This window comes from Adiantum capillus-veneris, chromosome 18 (genome assembly GCF_014529385.1).
Source record: "Adiantum capillus-veneris isolate H3 chromosome 18, ASM1452938v2, whole genome shotgun sequence".
In the NCBI taxonomy this organism is placed as follows: domain Eukaryota; kingdom Viridiplantae; phylum Streptophyta; class Polypodiopsida; order Polypodiales; family Pteridaceae; genus Adiantum; species Adiantum capillus-veneris.
The window spans coordinates 87354591-87376863 of record NC_140948.1 but is presented as its reverse complement, the minus strand read 5'-3'; the positions used below and the strand labels follow the sequence as shown (position 1 = coordinate 87376863).

General features: G+C 41.9%; 1 protein-coding gene across 3 annotated transcripts in view; it reads left to right on the top strand.

Annotated features, from left to right (window-relative positions):
* Positions 1-15894: 15894 nt before the first annotated feature.
* Positions 15895-22273, top strand: part of SEF (HIT-type Zinc finger family protein) — a 42503-nt gene continuing 36124 nt past the window's right edge. For 2 of the 3 annotated variants that reach the window (XM_086488079.1, XM_086488078.1), the window contains exon 1: positions 15895-16093. In XM_086488079.1, coding sequence (XP_086344205.1) covers positions 15992-16093 — 102 coding nt within the window. In that variant the 5' untranslated portion in view covers positions 15895-15991. The remainder of the gene's footprint in view (positions 16094-22273) is intronic. The other variant, XM_086488080.1, reaches the window with a different exon arrangement.

Genomic DNA, 22273 nt, shown 5'->3' with positions numbered 1-22273 from the left:
TAAGGACCAAACTGAAATCATTTGAAACATTTTACCTTTTTATTACCATTCGAAGGTTGATTAAGGTGTTGATTGTTGGAAGGATTTTGGTTGCCCCTCTACTGCATGTGGTTGTTGTTGTTTCCATGAGGTTGAGAGGATGTAGCAGAATTGTCAAATTTGTGTCTCTTGAAGAAAATACGACTCTTGTTTTTATTTCTATCAAAGTTAGGAGAGGAAGAAACCCTTTTGTTATGGTCACTGTTAATAGATTAATCAATGTGAAATTGATGGCTTTTGACAGAGAATCTGGCTCAAACGTGTCTACTTCAGCACCAATTTGCAGTGCTAACCCAAATATATACTTACGCTTTAGTTTCTTGCAGTTGACATGATATTGAATGAGTATTCCAAAAAAGGTCAGTGGTGTAAGCATGTACATCTTCATTTCTACCTTGCCAAATTAAAGCCCATTGGTGGCATGGCATGCTTTAGCTTTGTAATGTGTCAATAAGAAATGGGGTAGAAACAACTGTTTGAATGCATGCCATGTGTGAGATCTTCTACCATGTTGTTTAGTGGCATTCCACCATAGTGCATCACTATCGGCGATGGTGATTTGATGCACACTTGACCATGTCATGCTCGGGGAAGTCTTCATCATGGAAATAGTCGTCTAGTTGAATATAACACATGCCAGTACCGTGCTAGCATCTTTAGTACTGTCAAAATCTTTGAATATGAATCTTTTCATCTAATTTTGTTTTGCTTTGGAGCAGGTGTAGTTTCAGTGCAAACAACGTGCAACAACTCATCTTCTTGTTTTTGCCTTTGCATGCGTTCATATGCAAGTGATTGATGCAAATTTACGAGTTGTTTAACAATAGAGGGTGGTTGTGGAAGATGGTTTATGATGGCGTGCTTTTTTTCTTAATATATACTTTTTTTATTTAAAAAAACTATTTGAATGGCTATATATATAGATGTATATGATTGGTATGCAAAATAATGAGAAAACTAAAAATAAACAAAATAATTAATACTTAGCTCTATGGTCGATAATGATGTCCTGGCTAGAAGTGTCGTACCAATGCACGGTTGAAATTTGGCATCCAATTGAGTAGGGCTGCGTACAAGAATTTGATTTTTTTTAGTTCCGAGCTCCCTTCCACAACTTGTAGATGGCAACCAGTAAAGGATTCCCAATTTGCTTGATGAACTTTGAAAAGTATGTCAACTTCAAGTCCTCGACTTGGAATAGCCGTTCGAATCTCAAAGGGTGATCAAGAAGCTTTAAAATGGATGAATAAGTGTTTGAGCATCGACGCCCAAAAAAAAAAAAAATCCGATGTCTTGTGAGTCGGTGACCAAACAAATTTGGGTGGGTGAAAAGAAGTCAAAGCGGGGGGCTGGTTGGAGTTATAAAGATTGAGTGTTTGGCCGATGTAGTAGAATTGGACAAAGTCTTCAAATGTGGGTAGCCAATAAGCTTGCAGGGGCTGCCCAGAATTAGGGGCCAACCAAAGGAGTTTGGAAAAATAATAGGTGGCCAAAGCTTTTAAAATTGGGCAACCAATGATGATGCCCACAACTTTTTACACTAAAGATAGTGTGAAAAGGTTTAAAGGCAGAAATTTTTCATGCAATAGGGAATTTTTGACAGAGGACGACAATGCCGATGTGTTAGGGGGTGATGGCGACCAGTAAGAGCTTTCCCAGCTCGAGAGCATGAAGTAATGGTCGTTCCAGTTGCCAGGGCGACCACTTTGATGCGGATAGTGCAAGGTTTGGTGACGGTGGACAAAGAGGTTCCTTTGCAAGCAAGGTTCAATTTCACGGCAGCCCCTTTTCAGGCTTCTCCAATTTGTTTTTTTGTGGTATTTCTTTTGTGCTTTGGATGCAAGATGCCGCGGTTTGATCTCCAGATTGGGGATTCATGATGCAGCTCTAACTTGTTCAATTGCTTGCTGGCTTCGCTCTCAAACTCACTTTCTCTTTTAAGATAGCCTTGAATGTTCTTGAAGGCCGAATTCTCCACCTATCCCCTCTTTTAAATCTTTCAAGATCTGCCTCAAAAGCTTGCTTAAGCTGAAGCCACTTCTTACCAAAACTCTATCAATGCATTTTAATGCCTATTCTTGATCACTCTTTCTTTGCTTCTTTGAGTCTCGCCCTTCCGCCTTCACAATCCACTAGAATTAGCCATTAATTTGAGCTTATAGCTTAACATACAGGATCTTTATGGTCAATATGAAAAATTAATTGGTTGATTTGTTGATCGATTGTGATTTGTTGATTAAGCCTTTATTGCAATCTCGATGCTCAAAATTCAAAAATTGATCCTTGAAATTTGAAATCAATTGCCGATTTCCTCAAGATAGATGCTCTGATACCTTAGTTGGGAGAAAATCCGGGAGAAGGTTTGCTTTAATAATTCCAATTTTCTCACACACATACCTGTCAACCTCTCACCATCTCTCCCCAAAACCCAAGTACACACATCTAGACTAGGACACCACACACAAAGTATAAACTTGATAGTAAAAGGTTGTAAGGGAAGAAGATTTAAACATGATTTGAGAGCACGCAACATAGCATGAGAGTGGAGAGGAAGGAATCTTGCACATGAATGGCCTAAAGATTGTAGTCCCAAACTCCATGACACCTCTTATGGAGTTTGGTATTTATTTTTATTATTGCTTATTGGTGTCAAAAATTGGAGGCCCCTCTTTACACTTAGTTCCACTTTAGTCTATGATTGGTAGCTATCACTTATTGCATGACCCTCTATAGGGTGAGTACTCACTAACTATTTACAAGGGAGCCATAGTGGTTTATTGGTGAAATAAACTATAACACTATGCAAATGAAAATGATCGAGAGAATTATTTGTTGCCGGCACCTTCTCCTCAACTCCCAAAGTTTCAATCTACATAGCATCAATTCACTATTAGAGAAAATAAATAAACATCACAATAATTAACGATTACACGCCACCTGTCCCAATTGTAGTTAACCACATACAATAGGAGGGTGCCCAATCTGGTAACACATCTGGATTGTCCTTCCTTTCACCCTTGAATGTTGAAAAGGAAATATTTAGGTCATTTGATCTTTCACCATGTCTGGACTTTTATTAATCCAACTGTCGTTCACTACATCTAAGTTTTTCCTTGTGATCAGAATTTCTCTCCCTATGATTGTGTTTGCTATAATGGTCAGTATGAACATCCCATTTATCATTATAGTGATTGTGCCATTTCAATCACAATGTTTGGTTCATTCCTCGAATATGGTTTCCCATGCAACTTGCTTTTCTACTTTGCTTGCTACCATCATTGGCATTTTTCTAGACCTTTGCTTTGATCTTCATGTTTGACTTTCAAGACCCATGTGAATGAAAGCGTCTTTCAGCCCTCTTTGAATGCCTTCTCCTGGATTGAACTGAATGCTAAGAGTCCCCATGCCCCTTAGTTCCTCTCCTTCTAGGCTTGACATTGGTTTCCTCATTCTAAGATTGAGGTCCATCATTAGAGCTCTACTTCATTTCTTCAACCACCGCACTGATATGGTTCTAATCCTTAACGAAGATTGTGGTAGGTCTCCTTCCTCTTGCTAAACATCTTGACAGCATTGCGAATGTTTAGATGACTCCAAATTCCAACTAGGAGATAGGTTGTTGGGAATCACCACCGTGATCGTGCCAAAATGGAATGAGCAAGTCACTCTAACAACTATTCTAGGTTGGATATTCACAGTCAAATGTCAGATAAGATAGAATTAAACAACACATTTAGACTTCAGATGTCAAATAAGATAGAATGAAACAATAGATTCAGACATCAGATGAACATAAGGAAATCATATTGATGAGCTGAACTGAAAGCACAAAGCCAGATGTTGGACACAAGACACTGGAACTGATGTATTTAGACAAAGTACAACTACGCTAAATGTTAGGTTACAACAGAGCTTGATTAAAATAGGAGCAACAGGTCAACGACTACAAAGGAGTAGAGATAGTCCAATGGAATGATAGTGTCTCCAAAATGAATGTAGTGGGTCCTATTTATAGGGCACGTTTTTGGTTCTTATCGATTGTGCACTATTACAATTAATGTCTGTAATTATTATGGGTAACAATTTGATTTTGTACAAGTGCCTGTTTAGAAGCAATTCCCACTATCTACAGCCTATGGCCGTATGCAAGCAATTGCCATGGGTGAGATAAATCACAATGAGATTTCTAGGTAGTGGCTATTGGATGAAGATGTTGTGCTTGGTAGTGCTTTGGTCGATATGTGTACCAAATGTGGTGCCATCACAAAAGCATGGAAAAACTATGATGGGCATCCTCTCGCTCTTGGAACGTGATGATTGCAGATATGCTCAACGTGACTTTAGCAAGGGAGCTCAGGGTTGACTTAACTAGATGCAAAGGGAAGGCCATCCTCAAGATGCAATCACCTATGCTTGGACCTTGAAGGCCTATGGCCTTATGCAAGTCATTGACATGGGTGAGACAATTCACGATGAGATCATTAAGCAACACCTGTTAGTGGAAGGCCTTTCTACAGATGCAATCACTTATTGTCACACCTTGAATCCCTTTGGCCTCGTGCAAGCCATTGACTTGGGTGAGAGAATTTACAATGAGAGTGCTAGATAGTAGTTGTTGGGGAAAGATGTCATGATTTGTAGTGCTTTGAACAATATCTTGATGGGCATCCTCTCATGGATGTCGTCTCTTGGGAGCGTGTTGATTGCAGATATGCCCAACATGGTTGTGGCAAGGAAGCTCTAGGTTGTTTTAACTAGATGTGAAAAGAAGGCCTTTCTCCATATGCAATCATGCATGCTTGTGCCTTGAAGGCCTCTAGCCTTATGGAAGTTGTTAAGATGGGTGAGAGAATTCACAATGAGATCGCTAGGCAATAGCTATTGGAGAAAGATGTCATGCTTGGCAGGGTATTGGATGATATGTATGCTAAATGTGGTGCCATCACGAAAGCATATAATTTCTTGATAGACATCCTCAACTGAGGTGTTACAAGTTCTTGATGGGTGTCCTCTTGATATTGTCAACTCTTTGGAGTGCGTTAATTGCTGATATACCCAACATGGCTTTGGAAAGGAAGCTCTGGGCTGCTTTAACCAAATGTGAAGGGAAGGACTTTCTCTAGATGCAATCACTCACGCTCACACCTTGAAGCCTTGCGGCCTTATGACTGCAAATATGCCCAACATGGATGTGGAAAGAAAGCTATGGGCTATGTTAAGAAGATGCGAATGGACGACCTTTCTTGAGATGCAATCTTCTCGCAATCATGAAGCTTGCATTTTGTCATGCAAGCTATACTTTGTAATCTCTCTCTCTCTCTCTCTCTCTCTCTCTCTCTCTATATATATATATATATATATATATATATATATATATTAATTATGCTTTCTATTGCAAAGCATGGGTTTCCCCTTGCCATCACCAAGCTCGCACAAAGTTGGTTGTCATGCAGAATGTAGTTCGTTGTCTCATGTTTTATGAACTTGTATATAATATCTATCATTGTGTTCTAAGGTATTGAACTTGTTGATAGAGAAGGGAGTTCGTGAAAATTGTGCTTAAAATATTTGTTTATCCTAATACTACAAAGTACTGTGAACTAACTCTTCGTTTGTTTCCCAGATGTAGCGGATGCTCTCAATGACACAAAGAGAATACGAGATTTCGAGTTCAAAAACCAGCATAAGTACTCTTGCATAAGTTTCCACTCATATTCAATGTACTCAAAATATCAACCCTAGACGCCCAAACTCGACTTCTAACAGTAGGAGTCCCCTCCATGTCACATCCCCACTCAACTACAAACTACGATTGTCTGCGTAGTGTATCAGATCTGTACTTACTTTTAACATAGAACGTTTCACAAATGTGACTATTATTCAATATGTGTGATTAAATAAGTTTTGTAAATTGATTATCTAATATATTGTTTGTTGTTGTGCAATTTTTTGCAAGGACAATAACGTTCAAAACAAAGGACGTGCATTGTAAGGATCTCTTCATCTAAACAATAGGCAACATTTGGAGAATTACATATTATCAAGGTAAAACAAACTTCCGCCTTTGTTTGATCTCTTTCTCTCTCTGAAGAGAGAGAGAGAGAGAGAGAGAGAGAGAGAGAGAGAGAGAGAGAGAGAGAGAGCGAGAGAGAGAGAGAGAGAGAGAGAGAGAGAGAGAGAGAGATACCATATTATCTTGGAATTAGGCTAGGTGCTAAAATTGGCAATTGTAAAAAGTATTGGAGAAAATACACAAACTTAGGTGGAACATTGTTGGTAAGTGTCTATGCAAAGTTTTATACACTATTCAAAGCTATAAAATTTATTAAAAAGTGCTCCATACAAGATCTTACATCTCTTCAAATGTATTTATTATTGGGTATACACAAACTTAGGTGGAACACTGTTGGTAAGTGTCTATGCAAAGTTTTATACACTATTCAAAGCTATAAAATTTATTAAAAAGTGCTCCATACAAGATCTTACATCTCTTCGAATGTATTTATTATTGGGTATACGAAAGAGTGGCAAGGCAAAGAAGCTCTTCACTTTTCTCATCGTGTAGATGCATAGGGCTTTTAACCAAAGCTATTGAAGTACTTGAGATGATGCCATTGTTTGAATATTGGCAGGCCTAGGGTAAGATCGGGCAGGCCAAGGGCCAAGACTCACATGCGGTCAAGGGGTGCCATTTTAGTAGGCTAGGAGCCTATATATGGTGAGGTTGGGTGGAGAGTTACATGATTGAGTCCCTACGATCTTGCATTGGTATCGGAGCTCAATGGAGGAGGGGGGAAGGTGCTCTCTCTCTCTCTCTCTCTCTCTCTCTCTCTCTCTCTCTCTCTCTCTCTCTCTCTCTCTCTCTCTCTCTCTCTCTCTCTCTCTCTCTCATCATGGGCAAGCTCCATGAGGAGATCCTCTTCTCGATGTTGCACTGTGGCCATGGCCCCTTGAGTAGAGGCAGAAAAATCAGTAGTTGTCAAATGTCGTGGGAGCGGCCACCTGGAGCAAGGGTGGGACTCGGCCTGATCTACACCGAATCGAGTCCGAGTTGTCTTGCTGAGAGCGCGTGGTCATGGGGAGCACAGTCCCACCTTGTCTCGCAGGATCATCTCATCAAGCTACGGCCAGCTAGGGGAGGGCAAATCACTGCGCAATTGGCAACATCGTGGAAACAGAACCAGGTTTTACACTGTTCTTTTTTTTTTTTTTAATTGCATCCAATGGGCACCCTAAAGCCACTCTAGGGGATTTTCCTGCAACGGTCAAAGCCCAACACGGCTAATGGAAAGGTCCATGAGGGGTATCTAAAGCCATGAATGACATGCAAGGCACATCATGCAAGGTTGCAGACAAGCTCAAGGATGTTAACGACAACCTGCCAATGTTAAAGCATATCTGTTGGCATGGAGCACATTCGATATGAAGGTATTGGCAAGGAAATGCTAAGGTCTTAAGCATTCGAGCAAGGCTTTGACTCAAGGTGTCAAGGTTCGAAGGATGGCCACATGTCTTGGCCACGCACAATTTGCAAGAAACATTATGTCACAGTTCAAGTGCAACACACGTTTCGAAGCTTATGGAAAGTGACGGATGTACATTTGGAAGATTTGTCGATTGTAAGCAGGGAAATGAAGGACAACAAAGCCAAGGGAAAATCGGCAGTGCTTCGAGGTTCAAGGATGCTCAAAAGCACATGCCATGTGGGTGAGGTGGGCCGATGATTCAATTAATCAATGAGATATGCAATAGTGTTTGATTTTGTTTGACAAATTTTTAGGAACTTGCTGCAGTGTGGTTATGGCATGCAAAGGATATGTGCATTGCCATGGGCATTTTTCCATGCTTGTGCAATTTCAACACTCAAGTCATAAGCAAGGCTTGTAAGCATTACCAAAAGCATGATATTTTTTGTTTTCGAACATATTGTCTGCAACAACCAATCGCAGTCAAGCAAGGCTTCTTCCCATGCCTGGCAAAGGCCAGGGCACGGTAGTGCTTGAGAATCTCACGGTGATCGGCACGGCCTGTTGTGCTAGTCTTGATGAAGGAGGTATAAGTGCTCAGCATGGCCAACTCTTTATTACCACTCATCAAAGCGGATGGAGAACACTTCCTTTGAGGCACCGTTGGATAATTTAAGGTACGCTTTGCGAGTGCAATTTTTGATTCTCAATATGGTATACGATTCGACACGGCCAATTAGTTGTAGCTGTTCAACTAGGTCAAATAAAATTTACCATGATAGCTGTATCACAGTAGGAGCATACGTTGACTATGAGCACAACAACATGTATATGCAGCAAGGCTTTTTGGTTAAGACATATTGCATAGTTGCTTTTAAAGTTTGGAATATGCTATCATCATACGAACTTGGGGGACTTTGCAATGTGTTTATCAATTACTTTACTCAGTGTCAGTCTAACACAAACTAAGAGGGCATATACGGAATATATGACAGCTCTCACTCTAACCGAAGATATGGCTACAAGTCAGCTTCCAACACAGACAACAAAATCAGGCTATAAATTACTCTCAAAAAGATGTTCAGGGAAACTAGCCGGACAACTAGCCACAACAGGGCAATAAGGTTAGACAATTTCAAGTTTCTCTTGTTTTTCTATATTTAAACATTTAATTTGGAAAGGATTACCTGCTATGCAAAGCAAAGTGCTTTGACATATTTAATTAGAAGCAAGGCTTCTAACATGTGTCGAGGTACCTCATCGTAAGTTTATGTTTTTGGTTAAGTTTTATTTCCGCATAAGTTTGTTTGTAAGAAGGACGCATAAGCTAGAAGGCTTTCCTCCACACGACAAGGTCATGTAAATGCATTGCATTTTGGGAAAGCAGTGTTTCAGGAACCACTTTGGCAACCTATCATTTTCTCTCTTCATTGTTCATTAAGATACCGTCCTGGTTTCATTCCCTATTGCAATAGTTATAGACCTACATGGTAGGGTTTGTTTGGCACATGCTGTTAGTCACACGGTGTGCAACATGGTTCAGGAACTCATGGAGCTCGGTTTAGTTAGTGTGGAGCAAGGTTAATGAGGGTCCCTCTCACTCACGTCGCAGAGTGTTTGCAGTTACCTCCACACACAAGTACATCTCGTACTTAAAGGACGTTCTTCTTACGGACATCCTTATCTAAGACATGTTCCACATGTGGAGAATATGAGTCTTCGAGACTGACATTGGTGCCCATTAGTACTTAGAACGACTTGTTAAGGTTACAAGTGTTGCTAAACAACATTAATAGATGGTTGTTTATGCATATAGCAAGGCTTATGCACATAGCAAAGGTATGTGTTGTTAATGAAATTTTTTCATTGTTTGTACCTAGAAGTGAAGTATGTTTCACATTCTATTATGGTTCAAACATATCAGCAAGGCTTGCAAAAGATTGTAGTAGAAAGTATTTAGTTTCCTTTCAGAACTATCCCACTTAGAGCATCATATAAGCCATAAGTATTGGCAAGTACAATCATGGCTATGCACGTTCGGATTTGTTTTTGGTAAATGCATGCACACTAGGCGTTATGGACCCTAGTGTTTAGCAAAGGTTGATTTGGAGCGGTGTGCACATTCATGACATAGATCTAACAATCACCAATAGAGATCATACCTTGGTTTGGGTGCTTGTGGATCTTTTAAGATAACCAAGATGTTGTGAGGCACTTGATCCTTGTTTACTAGTCATTTTGGAAGACTGTCTACAAACGGTGAGGAAACACACCTCAATACTGTCATGTATCCAAAGAGGATAAACAAATTATGAGTGTAAATAATCTTGTGCTAAAGGATATGCTAAGCACATATGTTAGCACCAAGCAATCCAATTAGAAAGCAAGTATCTCTCTAGTTGGACTTTGCTTACCTTAAGGTAAAGCATGTTTGCGACTAAGTTCAATCTCTTCATGTCAAGTCGGGTTCTCAACCTTGAACACTAGTTATGGTGGGGTTGTCTACTGATGCGAAATGCTAACAAGTCAAGGACTTAAGCATTGCTAATGCTTGGAAAGAGATAAAAGGTACTTTTTGGGGTACATCTTTGTTGTGATAACTCGTTTAGCACACTCAAGTGAGTTCTCGATAAAGTTTATACGCTACGTTGACGACCTACTTCTAGTTTGAAGTACAAAAGCCATTAAGTGGTTGCTTTCTTGTGGACGTAGCCCACATTGGGTGAACCATGTATATCGTGTGTGGAATATGGGCCAGTTACACAGGATGGTTGCAAAGGGACAGCAATGTGAACAATCAAGATACTCTTCTTGATTTTATTGAACCTCCTACTGAACCATATCTTGGTCAAACGCATCCATGAAGGTACCACTATAGAAAACATTAGTGTTCTTATGAAGATATCACCACTTTTGTTTTTGAGGACGAAAACGCTTCTCCAATGGGGGAGTAATGTCAGGCCTAGGGTAAGACCGGGCAAGCCAAGGGCCAAGACTCACATGCGGTCAAGCAGTGCCATTTTAGCAGGCTAGGAGCCTATATATGGTGAGGTTGGGTGGAAAGTTGCATGATTGAGTCCCAACGGTCTTACAAATCTCCTCAAATTTTTTGTGCTCTTCTAGGTACTTGGCATGCTTGTCTTGACTTTGTATCTCTATGAGTGCCACCAATGTTCAAAAGAATATAAAACAATTTGGCCCATCATGTTAATCATGTATTCCTTAGGATGGATTCTTCTTTTCCTTACCTCAAGCACTATTTAACCTCTCTCTCTCTCTCTCCATCTCTCTCTCTCTCTCTCTCTCTCTCTCTCTCTCTCTCTCTCACACACACACACACACACACACACACACACACACACACGCACAATGCCCCTTCCCATCCGCTTCTACTAGTTCATATCCCATTCAACCAATCAAAATGGAAAATTTTTATTTTAAAACCAAAAAGGCACCTAAGACTATAGTGGTTCCCACCATTCCTAGCCATATTTGGGCACCTAACGTTTTGTAAGACTACTTACACAACGCCGCCCAAGCTTGGGCATTAGATGTGGAAGATAGTTGGCATAGTGTAATTGGCTGCAAAAAAAGGGTTGCAACCGCACCCAAGATTTAGGCAATCTTAACCCCTTGACCATACAAGGGCGGGATTGACTTTGGCTAGCTCAACCAGTACTGGCATCAAACCAATAGGGTAACAACATGAGATATTTTTTGCCTCACTTTTTGGCATGTCCAAAGGGCATAGGCTATAGAGATGCTTTCTCTTTTTGCTGACTAAAATAGGAAAAAAAAATGAGTTGTCTTTTCAAGCATTTTTGGATAGGCCAAAAATGTTGATTGGTTGAAATAAGATAGTTAACACTAGGTTGGTAACGTTACAGGACATAAAAGTGTCCTTTCAGGGTTTTGAAAAAAACCTCCAAAACCATAGTAGATCCACTCATTTTGTAAAATCCTTTCATGAGGTTATAGTTCAAGGCCTACTACACATGGAAAAAATAAGAAACTTGTAAAATTTCTCATCTTTTGGTCACACCAAGCCTCCAAAGTTGATGGACCAGTACATTTTCATCAAAACAGTCATTTCTTACGTTTTGTTGCATAAAAATAAGATTAGGGATTTTTGTAGGACTTGAGATAAATTCCCTAGTTAACTTCAATGGGTTGGTGATCAGAACATATGATTTCTTCTCACTCACTATTTTTTGTTTTGCCAAAAGAAATAGGTACAAAAAAGTTGAATTTTTACCATTCTGCAAACCTATCATCAAAGTTTCCATAGCCACGCTCAATACAAATAATATATGCATGTTTTATTAGTTCCCTATTGTCCTTTAGGTTCATAAGGAGCCATGGAGCATGTCAAAAGAATAATACATCTCTTACCAAGGGGAATCTTGGGGACAAAGATGAAGTGCTAAATACAGCAAACATGAAAAAACTGGGTTCAACATTATGTGTTGTAGAATCCCATAGAAACTATTCAATATCTAGCCAAATTTGATCCTTATGACTAGATATGCTTACTACCTACAAAATGCATGTAGTTGTCACAAGAAACTAACAATATTGAAAAAGCTATACTTGATATACTAGAATGTTTCATTTTCTTCTATAATTGAAAAAATCAACCATCATTGTCTACTATGCAAAATAGGGTATTAGGTACCCCAAAACTCAAGGAATATTAGCTTTATGTTACAATATGCGATATAGAAAATCAAAACTGCATTTGGATATCATGAAAGTCACCAAAAAAATCATAGAAGAGCTAAAATTTGCTAAAAAACAGGATTTGACAATTTTTGTAATTTGGTCATAACTTACAACTTTAACATTTATTTCTCCCTAGAAGCATCATGACATGTTGAGGACTACTAAAGATAGTTCTCTAGCATTATAGACCTCACAAACATGAATTCTAGAGTGATATAGTTGCAAAAAGTTGAAAAAAGCCAAAAACAGGACCCGTTTTTTCACACAGTTTAGGTTGTGAAATGTTGTGCAAGGACAAGGTTAAAGATGGAATTGATATTCCAAAAAAATGTCCAATTTTTTTCAGCTCATGAGACAACTTTCTAGATAGATAGCACCTCAAAATCCATTTTGAAACTCTTGACATAATTCAAGGAAAATGGTCACTTAACAGGACATAAAAGTGTCCCATTACCAACCTAGTGTTAACTCATTTAGATGACTAGTATGTAAATCTAATGATGGACATTAAAAGTGTCTAAGTTTTGAAATAGGAAGTGAAACATTTCATGCTTTCAGTCCAAAATCCTTTCTATGGTCAATGACCATAGAGATGGCTTCTCTTTTTGGCCGGCTAAAAATAGAAATAATGTTTTTGAAAAAGGAAATTTGATTGGTGAGTGCTATACTGAGCACTCGAGAGAAAGTTATGATTGTGAGTGGTGGGTTCTTGAGTAGCTCTGGTGGACTATCGTGTGAAAGTAGTGGGATGGAGAGAATCAATTAATTATTCTCTCTCTCTTTCTCTCTCTTTGTTGTGAAGCAAGTGAACTATTTCCTCTCTCTCTACGTGAAGCCGACTGTCTGTTGCCTTCAGCACTACAGGCGTCTTCTCTCCCTCTCTCATGTGTTCGACATGGTCGACTTCGTCTGCAACCTCTCTCTCTATCTCTTACACGAGAGCTTCCATAGCTAAGTGTCTATCTCACTATGTGGAATTGTGCGTGTGTGGGGCTACGGCATGCTACATGCCTCCATTTGCTACTCTCCTTTGCAGTATAGTCATATAAGTAAGCAGGAGACAGGGTAACATTGGTGAGCAACAACATTGACGTGGTAGGCACTGGACAAATTAGACACGGCCTATTCTCAACGCAAGGGGGGGCCAATGTATAGGGCCATGATAATGTTGGGCAGTGGGAGCAACGAGAACAAGTGCTGCAATGAGGAAGGCACAACAAAAAAATGCTCTGCCTGGATGGGTTGAAGCGTCTGGATTGAGGGTCAGGGAGGGTCAAAGTGAAGGTAAGCAAGTAGCTATCCTAGCATACGAGGGACTAATTAGCGAAGCTGCAAGCGTAAGAGTCTATGGTTCAACGAAGATATGGATGATAACCTGTTGTGAAGTGCCAAATGTCCATGGAAGGATAAACGAGGGTGAGCCCATCACCCATATCAAGCGTGACAAAGAGACCAGTCGATGATAACAATAAGCAGGACAATAATTTTGATGAAGGTGCAAATATTTATGATTCTTTTTATGTCAATGGGAGTGTTTTGAATGATTTTGATAATGTTCCTTCCTCAAATGTTGTTGTTGATGATGTATACCCTATGATAACAATGAGCAGGACAATATTATTCTTGATGAAGGTGCAGAGACGTAGACGACTTTGCATACAACCACTATGAGAACTGATTGAGAGAGAAGGAACTTGAGACCTTGAGTTGGCGTTTGATTCCACTTGTCTTGCAGGCGTGAAGGATGTACCTAGCTGGTGCCGATATGGAATGTGCTATTTCATCGAGTGTCTAGACCATAAAAATCACACGATCAAATTCTTTCATTATGATCTGATGATAAAAGCTACCAAGCTCCTCTATGCAGGAGTGTGCCACAAAGCAACATCAATTATTCAAAACACGGACGTATTGCTTCAAGTTTGTAGAAATAATCTCAGGATGTAGTAGAGAAGGGCAATCAACCTCTGGGTAAGTATTTCACTACAAATGACATCTAACAATCCAAATGCAATCATATGAGTGTTATCTTCCCGCGGTCTCCTAAATGGGTGACAAAGGCTCCTGTAGGCATTCGACCATCTTGATGTACCTCTGAAGCTGGGATTAGAAACAACCAAAAGGGAAAGGGGAAAGCAACTGAAAATGTACCATCTCCAAGCTTTGGTCAAGGAAAAGGAGAAGCAAGAGAAGATGTACCATCTAGCGGAGATAAGGGCCAAGATCAAGCGCCTGACATTTCAGCCAGATCAAAGAAGCCATCCTCTACATCCACACAAAGCAAGAGGTACCGCCTAACTTATGGGAGAAGTTTGGTGGGTGCATCAAATGTAATTTGCTTTTCCATAGCATGCAAGTTGGGTGCGATGAAGCTCGGGAAGATCCCTTCTACCCAACCTTTGCGAGGTGTCTAGTAGGGAGGATGAGATATACTTGTGAATTGAGTTATGCCAGTAACACGACATTGACATTGTAAAGTAACATCCTTCTTAATTAAAGCCTTTCCAGTATCTTCTTTGTCGAGCCCTTCGTTGAATTCGAGCCCTTCTCAAATTTATATGACCTGAGACAAACCTCATATGAGCTAGCTGTAATGCCATCTGCTCCATCAGGCACTCAGAAACTTAAGTCTTAAGAAGAAAATCCGTTTAAGTAAAACCTTCCCCTCATACAAGTAAAGCCTTAAAGAAATAGGCTTGGATCAAGGTGCCACGTCTGGATCGTTGGATAATAATTGGTAATTAGTGCCAAAAAAATAAAAAACCAGTAGAAACATCTACAAAATGAAAAGTGGAAGCTGACAATTAGGAGATGAAAAGCCTCATGGATTGGAAGGTCAAAAATCTTTTGTCCCTTCTTATATAAAGAGAGGGTGTTTGGCAAGTAACCAACTTCTCTTGTAGCGTTTATTTCTCCTTCTAAATCTTGATCTTTTAGCTTGAAGATTTAAAGGAATTTAAAGACAAATACTATTGATTTTTGCTATGAAGCCATTAGGTAGAGTAAGTGCCATATGACAAAGATAATGATTGCAGTTTTTTTGTTTTTCCAATAATATAGGCCTAGCCAGATTATGTAGATACAAAGCGTAATTGGAAATTCTTGCTCTGGCCTACCCTGTAGCTGGTGCAGCTGGATTTCTCCGTCAATAACGTCCCGTCTAGTACTATTCCTTCTCCATTCAGCTCCTGTTTAACTCCCTCTTACACCTAAGCTTGGCCAACAACAAGCGCTCCCGGATCTTCCTAGCAGTTTTTGTCATCCGATTCTGCAACTTGGGGGGCTTTCCACTCACCTTCAATGCCTTCACAGACCCACTCCCCACAATGGCGATCATGAACTTGGGAACTTTGAAGGAGAAATTCCAGCAGCCCATGCTAATTACAACAGCAAGCTCAACGTGCTCGACCTCAACTTCAATGTGAGAGAGAGAGAGAGAGAGAGAGAGAGAGCAGAAGTGGATCTCTTTCTTTTCTTCACTTTGCGTATTAACTCACCTAAGCGGCAGGCCTTGTGATTTTATCACTTGTTAAAAACAAAAAGTGGTTAGTGCAACACATGCCCGCCCGTCCCCAAAACTGACGGGCAGGGATAGTTTTGGACGGGCAGGGATATAGGCAGTGTGTATCCAGCCTAAATAAATAGCGGGATGTAAACGGTCTGTAGATCTCATAGGCTTAATAGTAGAGACTCGAGAATTCGCAACATTGAACACAAGCTCTGCTGCCAAGCTGTCCTCTCTTCTGCGCAAGAGCAAGACGATCATGGAGGAAGACGTCTTTACTTTTCAGAAACCTACAATGCGGACGCGGAAGGTGGCTCCGAAGATGGAGGCTGCTCTCGCTGATGTCAACTACCGTGCACAGGTCTCTCTCTCTCTCTCTCTCTCTCTCTCTCTCTCTCTCTGCTTGACTTTCCTGTCCCTGCATAATGTATTATAATATGAAGAGTGCAATAGAAGTGTTTGTGTGCGAGCCGGTGCGTGTGTATGGTGTAGGGGTGTGCAGGCGTCATGCATGTGTTGCATCATTTGGCTGCATTGTTACTGTGACGTGAGATCAAATGTTTTGTAAAAATCATCCGCCTTTAAAGGATGTAAGGCAAGAGGACCAGCGGCAGCATTTTTCCTCAGAAGCAGTGGCAGTGGGCAGAAATAGTTACAATTAGAGGTGGCACAACAACAGGAGTTGTAAGTGTCAGTTGTACGGTATTTGACTTTAGTATTCTTTGCATCAAGAGAGGAATGAGGTATGATGAAATCTGGTACGATAGGTGTAATCAGCAGGAGGAGCAACAGCCCAAGCCGGTGTCATCCTTGATAGATGGTCCGATAGTGTTAGATTTACACCACTTTGCTGCTTCACTCAGGTCTAGGGCATACATGTATGGCTAGTATGTCTCTGGGCTGGCCTCACACTGCATTGTTCGGTCGCCCACTTCTGGGCCGGCCGCCCACCTTGTACTGGGTGCCCTATATCATTTTTCCTTGCTGGGTTGTGGGGTTTACTCTGAATTGCCCTACCTCCACCTATATGAGGGGCTAGCGGGTACCCACGGGCCACAGTCATAAATTACAGACATTGTACTAGTCTCTTGCTCTGGTAGTCATGGGGGGCTGATCGCCCCCTCTTCCACACATAGCGTTTTGTGTTCTCTCTCTCTCTCTCTCTCTCTCTCTCTTCCGCACATGTGCACTCTCATATGGTATCAGAGCTAAGACTCTCCATGGTCTGCGCACCTTCTGCATCAGGTTCTCCCTCCCAAGAAGAAGATCAACCAACGTTTTTGCAAGGAGAGGCCAGCGCTAACCTACAATAGTGTTCCACTGCAAAGAACCTGCGTTTGTTTTGGGCTAGAGGAAACCCTAGCATTTTTTGGACGCTACTTGCGTTTTTACTCTTCCTTGGTGGCGATCACCTCCTGGCTGCCAGCGCTAGTCCTTTTGGGCACTTTCCTCGCCGGAAAACCCCTCCCTCCATCTGCGTTTTTGGCTGGCACTTGTGTTTTGGGCAGGCTGTTGCGTTTTCAATAGAGGAGGGGAGCGCCGCCCTGGTTCCTCTTCATCTGCTACAGATTTCAGCCTTTTTACACTGCTGTTTTCTTTGTTTTTAGGCCACCTTGGGTTGCTACTTTGTTTCCCCACCCTCTTCAGACCCTCTGCATTGCTTCGGACCATGCCGGGAGCGTATGAGCATGCTGAAAATCGCTGGACAGCAGCGTTTTCATCACCTCGCGGTTGTGTTTTTGGGTGGACAGCAGCCACATGGTTTGTGTTTTTTGACAGAGGATGAAGTTACCTCCTGCTAGGACACCATCCGGTGGTGGTCCACACGGTCTCTCAGTGACTGTTGCAGTACACGGTATCTTCGACATCGGTTTGATCATCTACGGTCGTACGATCCTCAGCCATCATTCGGCGGTTGCGCACTCCAGAGGGGGTGGTGACTTGTGGTTTGCTATGGACACACCTATGCACTCATCAGATGAGTTCACACGAGATATGGCAATGCTCATGGCATATGGGATTCCAACATTCCCAGAGAAGACACCACCATCTTGGGTGGACAGACACTTGACACTTATCTAGACAGGTCAAATCACTTACTTACACAGGAGCATCTACATGGACTTAGGGAGAGGATCTTGGATCTTTTCTGAGATAGGTTCATTGCTTGGATCTACAACATGGAGTGGGACTTTAGTGCTTTGGATTCTCATGGAGAGTTTACCCGCAAGATGCGGGAGATCAGGCATCATTACGCGACTACATCTGGAGTCACGCGGAGCTTGGCTTGGATGACAGTGCAGTTGCTCTTCCACACTCGATCATTTGGATTGCTACCTTCAGAGTTGCTCACACTCAACCTCGGTAACCTTACAATAGACTTATCCCCCAACCTGGGCAGTAGGACACTCCCAGCTCATTCACATTGAGAGCCACACCGAGATGCGGTTTGGTGGCGTTGTTGGCGCGAATTTTGTTTTAGTTGACACCGAAGCATTGGAAGCAGGAGATACAGGCAAGACGACGCAGATAGATTGGTTTGGCCTTTCCTCTTCTCAGAGGATCCTCACAGTGCAGTCTGCTCAATCTGGCTTCTCTACTTCATACAAGATGATCACGGTGCAGACAACTTGGTGTGACCTCACCTCTTCTTAGAGGCCCTTCACAACGGAGACTAATGAGTCTGGCTTTCCCCTCATCTTGGATTACCCTACCTACTGACAGGACATCATTCGGTGGTGGTCCGTGCGGTCTTCCGATGACTGTTGCAGCTTACGATAGCTTCTAAAGTGCAGATTGTTTGGTCTTGCTTTCCTTGTTTCGGAGGACATTTACAAATTACGGCGCAGATTGCTACATCCGGCCTTCCTGGAGTTTTTCACAGCTTATCCACTTGGCCACACTGGGTTACACGTTCATGCATTGACAGGCTTCTGGTCATTCTCATGACGGCTCCTCGGCTTCCTCATTTCCTTCAGACGGCTTGACTACAGACGCCACAGATCATATTGGGCAGGGCACTTGCAGGTCTATTGGCACTTCTTTTATGACAAGGAGTTGTTTTCACACTCAGTTTGGGACCTTCACGCAATATCTTCACCTTGTATTGGCGGAGTACAGTAGTTTGCTACACTGCTCGTGACGGCACTTTACCATGGAAAGGCTCTTGGCGGTTGGGACACCCCAAATTGCTACAGACATCTTCGTCATTTGTTTCACATCGTCGGCTTCATGCGCATTGCGGTTTGTTCAGCATCTGGTGCTGAGAGGGGATGTTAGATTTACACCACTCTGTTGCTTCACTTAGGTCTAGGGCATACATGTACGGCTAGTATGCCTCCGGGCTGGTCACCCGCTGCATTGTCCGGCCGCCACTATTGGGCCGGCCACCCACCTTGTACTGGGTGCCCTATATCATTTTTTCCTTGCTGGGTTGTGGGGTTTTTCTCTGCATTACCCTACCTCCCCTTGGGCACCTATATGAGGGGCTAGGGGGTTACCCATAGTCATAGATCACAGACATTGTACTGGTCTCTTGCTCTTGTAGTCATGGGGGGATGATCGCCCCCTCTTCCACACATAACGTTTTGTGTTGTCTACTGTCTCTCTCTCTCTCTCTCTCCCCCCTCACACTTCCGCACACGCGCACTCTCACAGATAGAGGTTCTTAGAACCTTTACCAAGGACTCATTAGTAGATTCTTAACTTACTGTTTTGATGAGAGAGAGAGAGAGAGAGAGAGAGAGAGAGAGAGAGAGAGAGAGAGAGAGAGAGAGAGAGAGAGAGAGAGAGAGAGAGAGAGAGAGAGAGAGAGAGAGAGAGAGAGAGAGAGAGAGAGCAAAGTGTGACGTCCCAATCTTCGTCGATGCTTCAATGGGTGTAAATACATAAGCAGAAGTAACATACATTGAATACACCTATGGATGCTGCAACTTCTCTCCTTGAGATTATGCATCGTGTATGCGCCCCGTACTACTATAGAGTGCTTGTTTCTTATGTATTCACTTTGTAAAACTTGGAATATATATATATAAAACAAACACCAAAGAGAGAATAGAGAGAGAATGAGGGTTGAAGATGCCCCCTCCTCGGCGAAAGAAAATGTATTTCTTCTCAATCCAAGTTCCTTGGGATTTGAGATTTATATGGCTGTTGTTGGAAAAAAAGCAATATAGAGAAAGAGAAAACGGGCTCCTTGAGGTAGAGAGAATGGTAGAGGTAAAGATAGAGGTAGAGGGAAATGAGAGTGAGTGTAGAGGCTTCCTGGGTTGGGAAATTTCAACAAGGAAGTGATCATGCTCAAGTGAGGGGAGAAGATTGTATTTATAGGTGAAGTGGTCTCAAAAACAAAAGAGAAAAGCGCGGCCTGTGATAAGTGTCCAGCCACGTGGCAGAAAAGGTGGACAAGTGTCCCAACTTTTGAAAGGCTTTGCAACAAGTGTTCTCTCTGTAACAGACTTGGACACTCCAAGTAAAGATTCTACCGCGACACTACAAGAATTCACTGCAAAATAGTTCACAGTTCATAATTGATTCGACACGGCCCGGCGGAGTTCCGTGCTTATAGATATTGGCCCCAGAGACTGGCGCCCCTTTCGGTATTTCTTTTTCTATTTATCTGCAACTCAAAGTACAAGGGAGTGGGAGGCTCTCACTCTCAGACTCTGCGTCTAGATGCTCTAAGAAGTGGGAAGCCTGACCACACTTATAAAGAGATTACAAGGGATGCCAAAAGCAGAGCCCCAAAAGCTTCAAGTTAAAAGCCCTAAAAAATAAAGCAAGGCTCTCTCTCACAAGCTTTGCTTGTAAATTAAAGCAACTCCAAAAAGCTTTAACGTAAGAAAATTCCCCACCCTTGCGTAGCCAAAATCTGCCAAAAACAGTGTAACCAAAATCAGCCCACGCATCCATACGCCATTCGCCACGTCAGCAGCCTTGTACGGTTCCACATTTTTCGGCGGATTCTGCGCGGCCTTTCACGGGTTTGCCACGTCAGCTTCAACTCCTTTTACAGAATTTTGCAGCCAGCAGTATGTGTGTATTTGGGCTGTCACAGTGTGTATCTGGGTTGCTACGTCACTGGGTTGTGACATACCCTCCCACTTGAAAGCATTGTAATCGCCCTCGATTACGCCTGCAAAACAGACAGAAGCCTTAAACTGTCTTAGCAGACACTGATTGTTAGTACCGACGCACTAGGAACACACATCTAGCACATGTACCAATCGACAGTCACATCACACGACATCATTGGACATCACTTGACATCACTGGACATCACATTCAACATTCATTCGGATCTCAGACCATGATTTATTGGCAATGCAATTAGCAATTGCATCTAGATCCACTCACGACCTCATAGATGCCGGATTCACTAATTCCTATTGCAACCATGTCTATCGAGATCATTAAGACCAAAATGCTGTAGTCATTTTGTCTATCAGTTTACGCACTTAAACAAGTCAAGAACAAATCAATATCATATTATCGGGAATTCCAGTTCATAAAGTCATTACAGCAGAATACTTTCAGCTCTTAGTATCCTTGAAGCTCAAAGAGACATTAGTGACTCTAGTATCAAAAATCGAGGCATCTGTTGACAAAAGAGTGGAGTAACTCCCCTCTTGTGCATACCCGCTGCACCAGATTTCCGGCCAAGCTCAGTTCGGGGTTCCAATTGGAATAGACTATGCTAAACTAAAAGCTTCAAGGAAAAGATTCACAATCTGAGGAGTATCTGCTAGGTCCTCCTCCATCCGCTTCGCATCCAATGCAGGATAGTTCTTGAATTTAACCAAGAACCGCTTTATCACTTTACCCTTGATCTTTGTGTCTTTATGTGCCAATATCTGTTCAGGAACAAGGATCTCCTCGTTTTCTTCCACTTCGGGTTACTCATCATGCTCCCCATCTTCAGGCACATCACCTTTAAAAGGCTTCAAGAGACTCACACGAAAAGCATTGTGAATCCTCCAAGTTTCGGGCAGCTTCATGTTGGGTTAAAGGCCTAAATAACCCCTTTTTGTACATTTTTATACTTTGTCCAGGTTCAATACTGGACACATTTTTTTAAAGTCACTTATAATAGAAGTGGGAAAACCCAAAACTCACTTATTGAGTTTTCCCCAAAAACGTGAGCTCTCTCTCTCTCTCTCTCTCTCTCTCTCTCTCTCTCTGTCACCAGTGTGTGACTACTATCTATCCTTTTTGTTGATTTCTTTCTTATTATTTATTTACTTTCACTTTTTGGAAACACCCCTCGGGAAATCTAACTGCCCTGCATTGCATAGCTAGTGTGGAATTGTCGAGAGGGAGTCTAGGCCTGAGGGCAAGAGAGCACTAAGGTTGGACAAGGACTATGGTTCGCCAAGTGGGGTCATTGAGTAGCCAAACTGGAATCCTTTGTTACGTAGGCTACATTTCAGTTCTGGGTGTGGCTGCAGTGTACAAAGAGGGTCGGATGACCTAGAAAGATACAATGGCAGCATCTCCTAAAATTTAGGGAACTGCTATTTTGGGACCTGAAAATGTCTTCGTG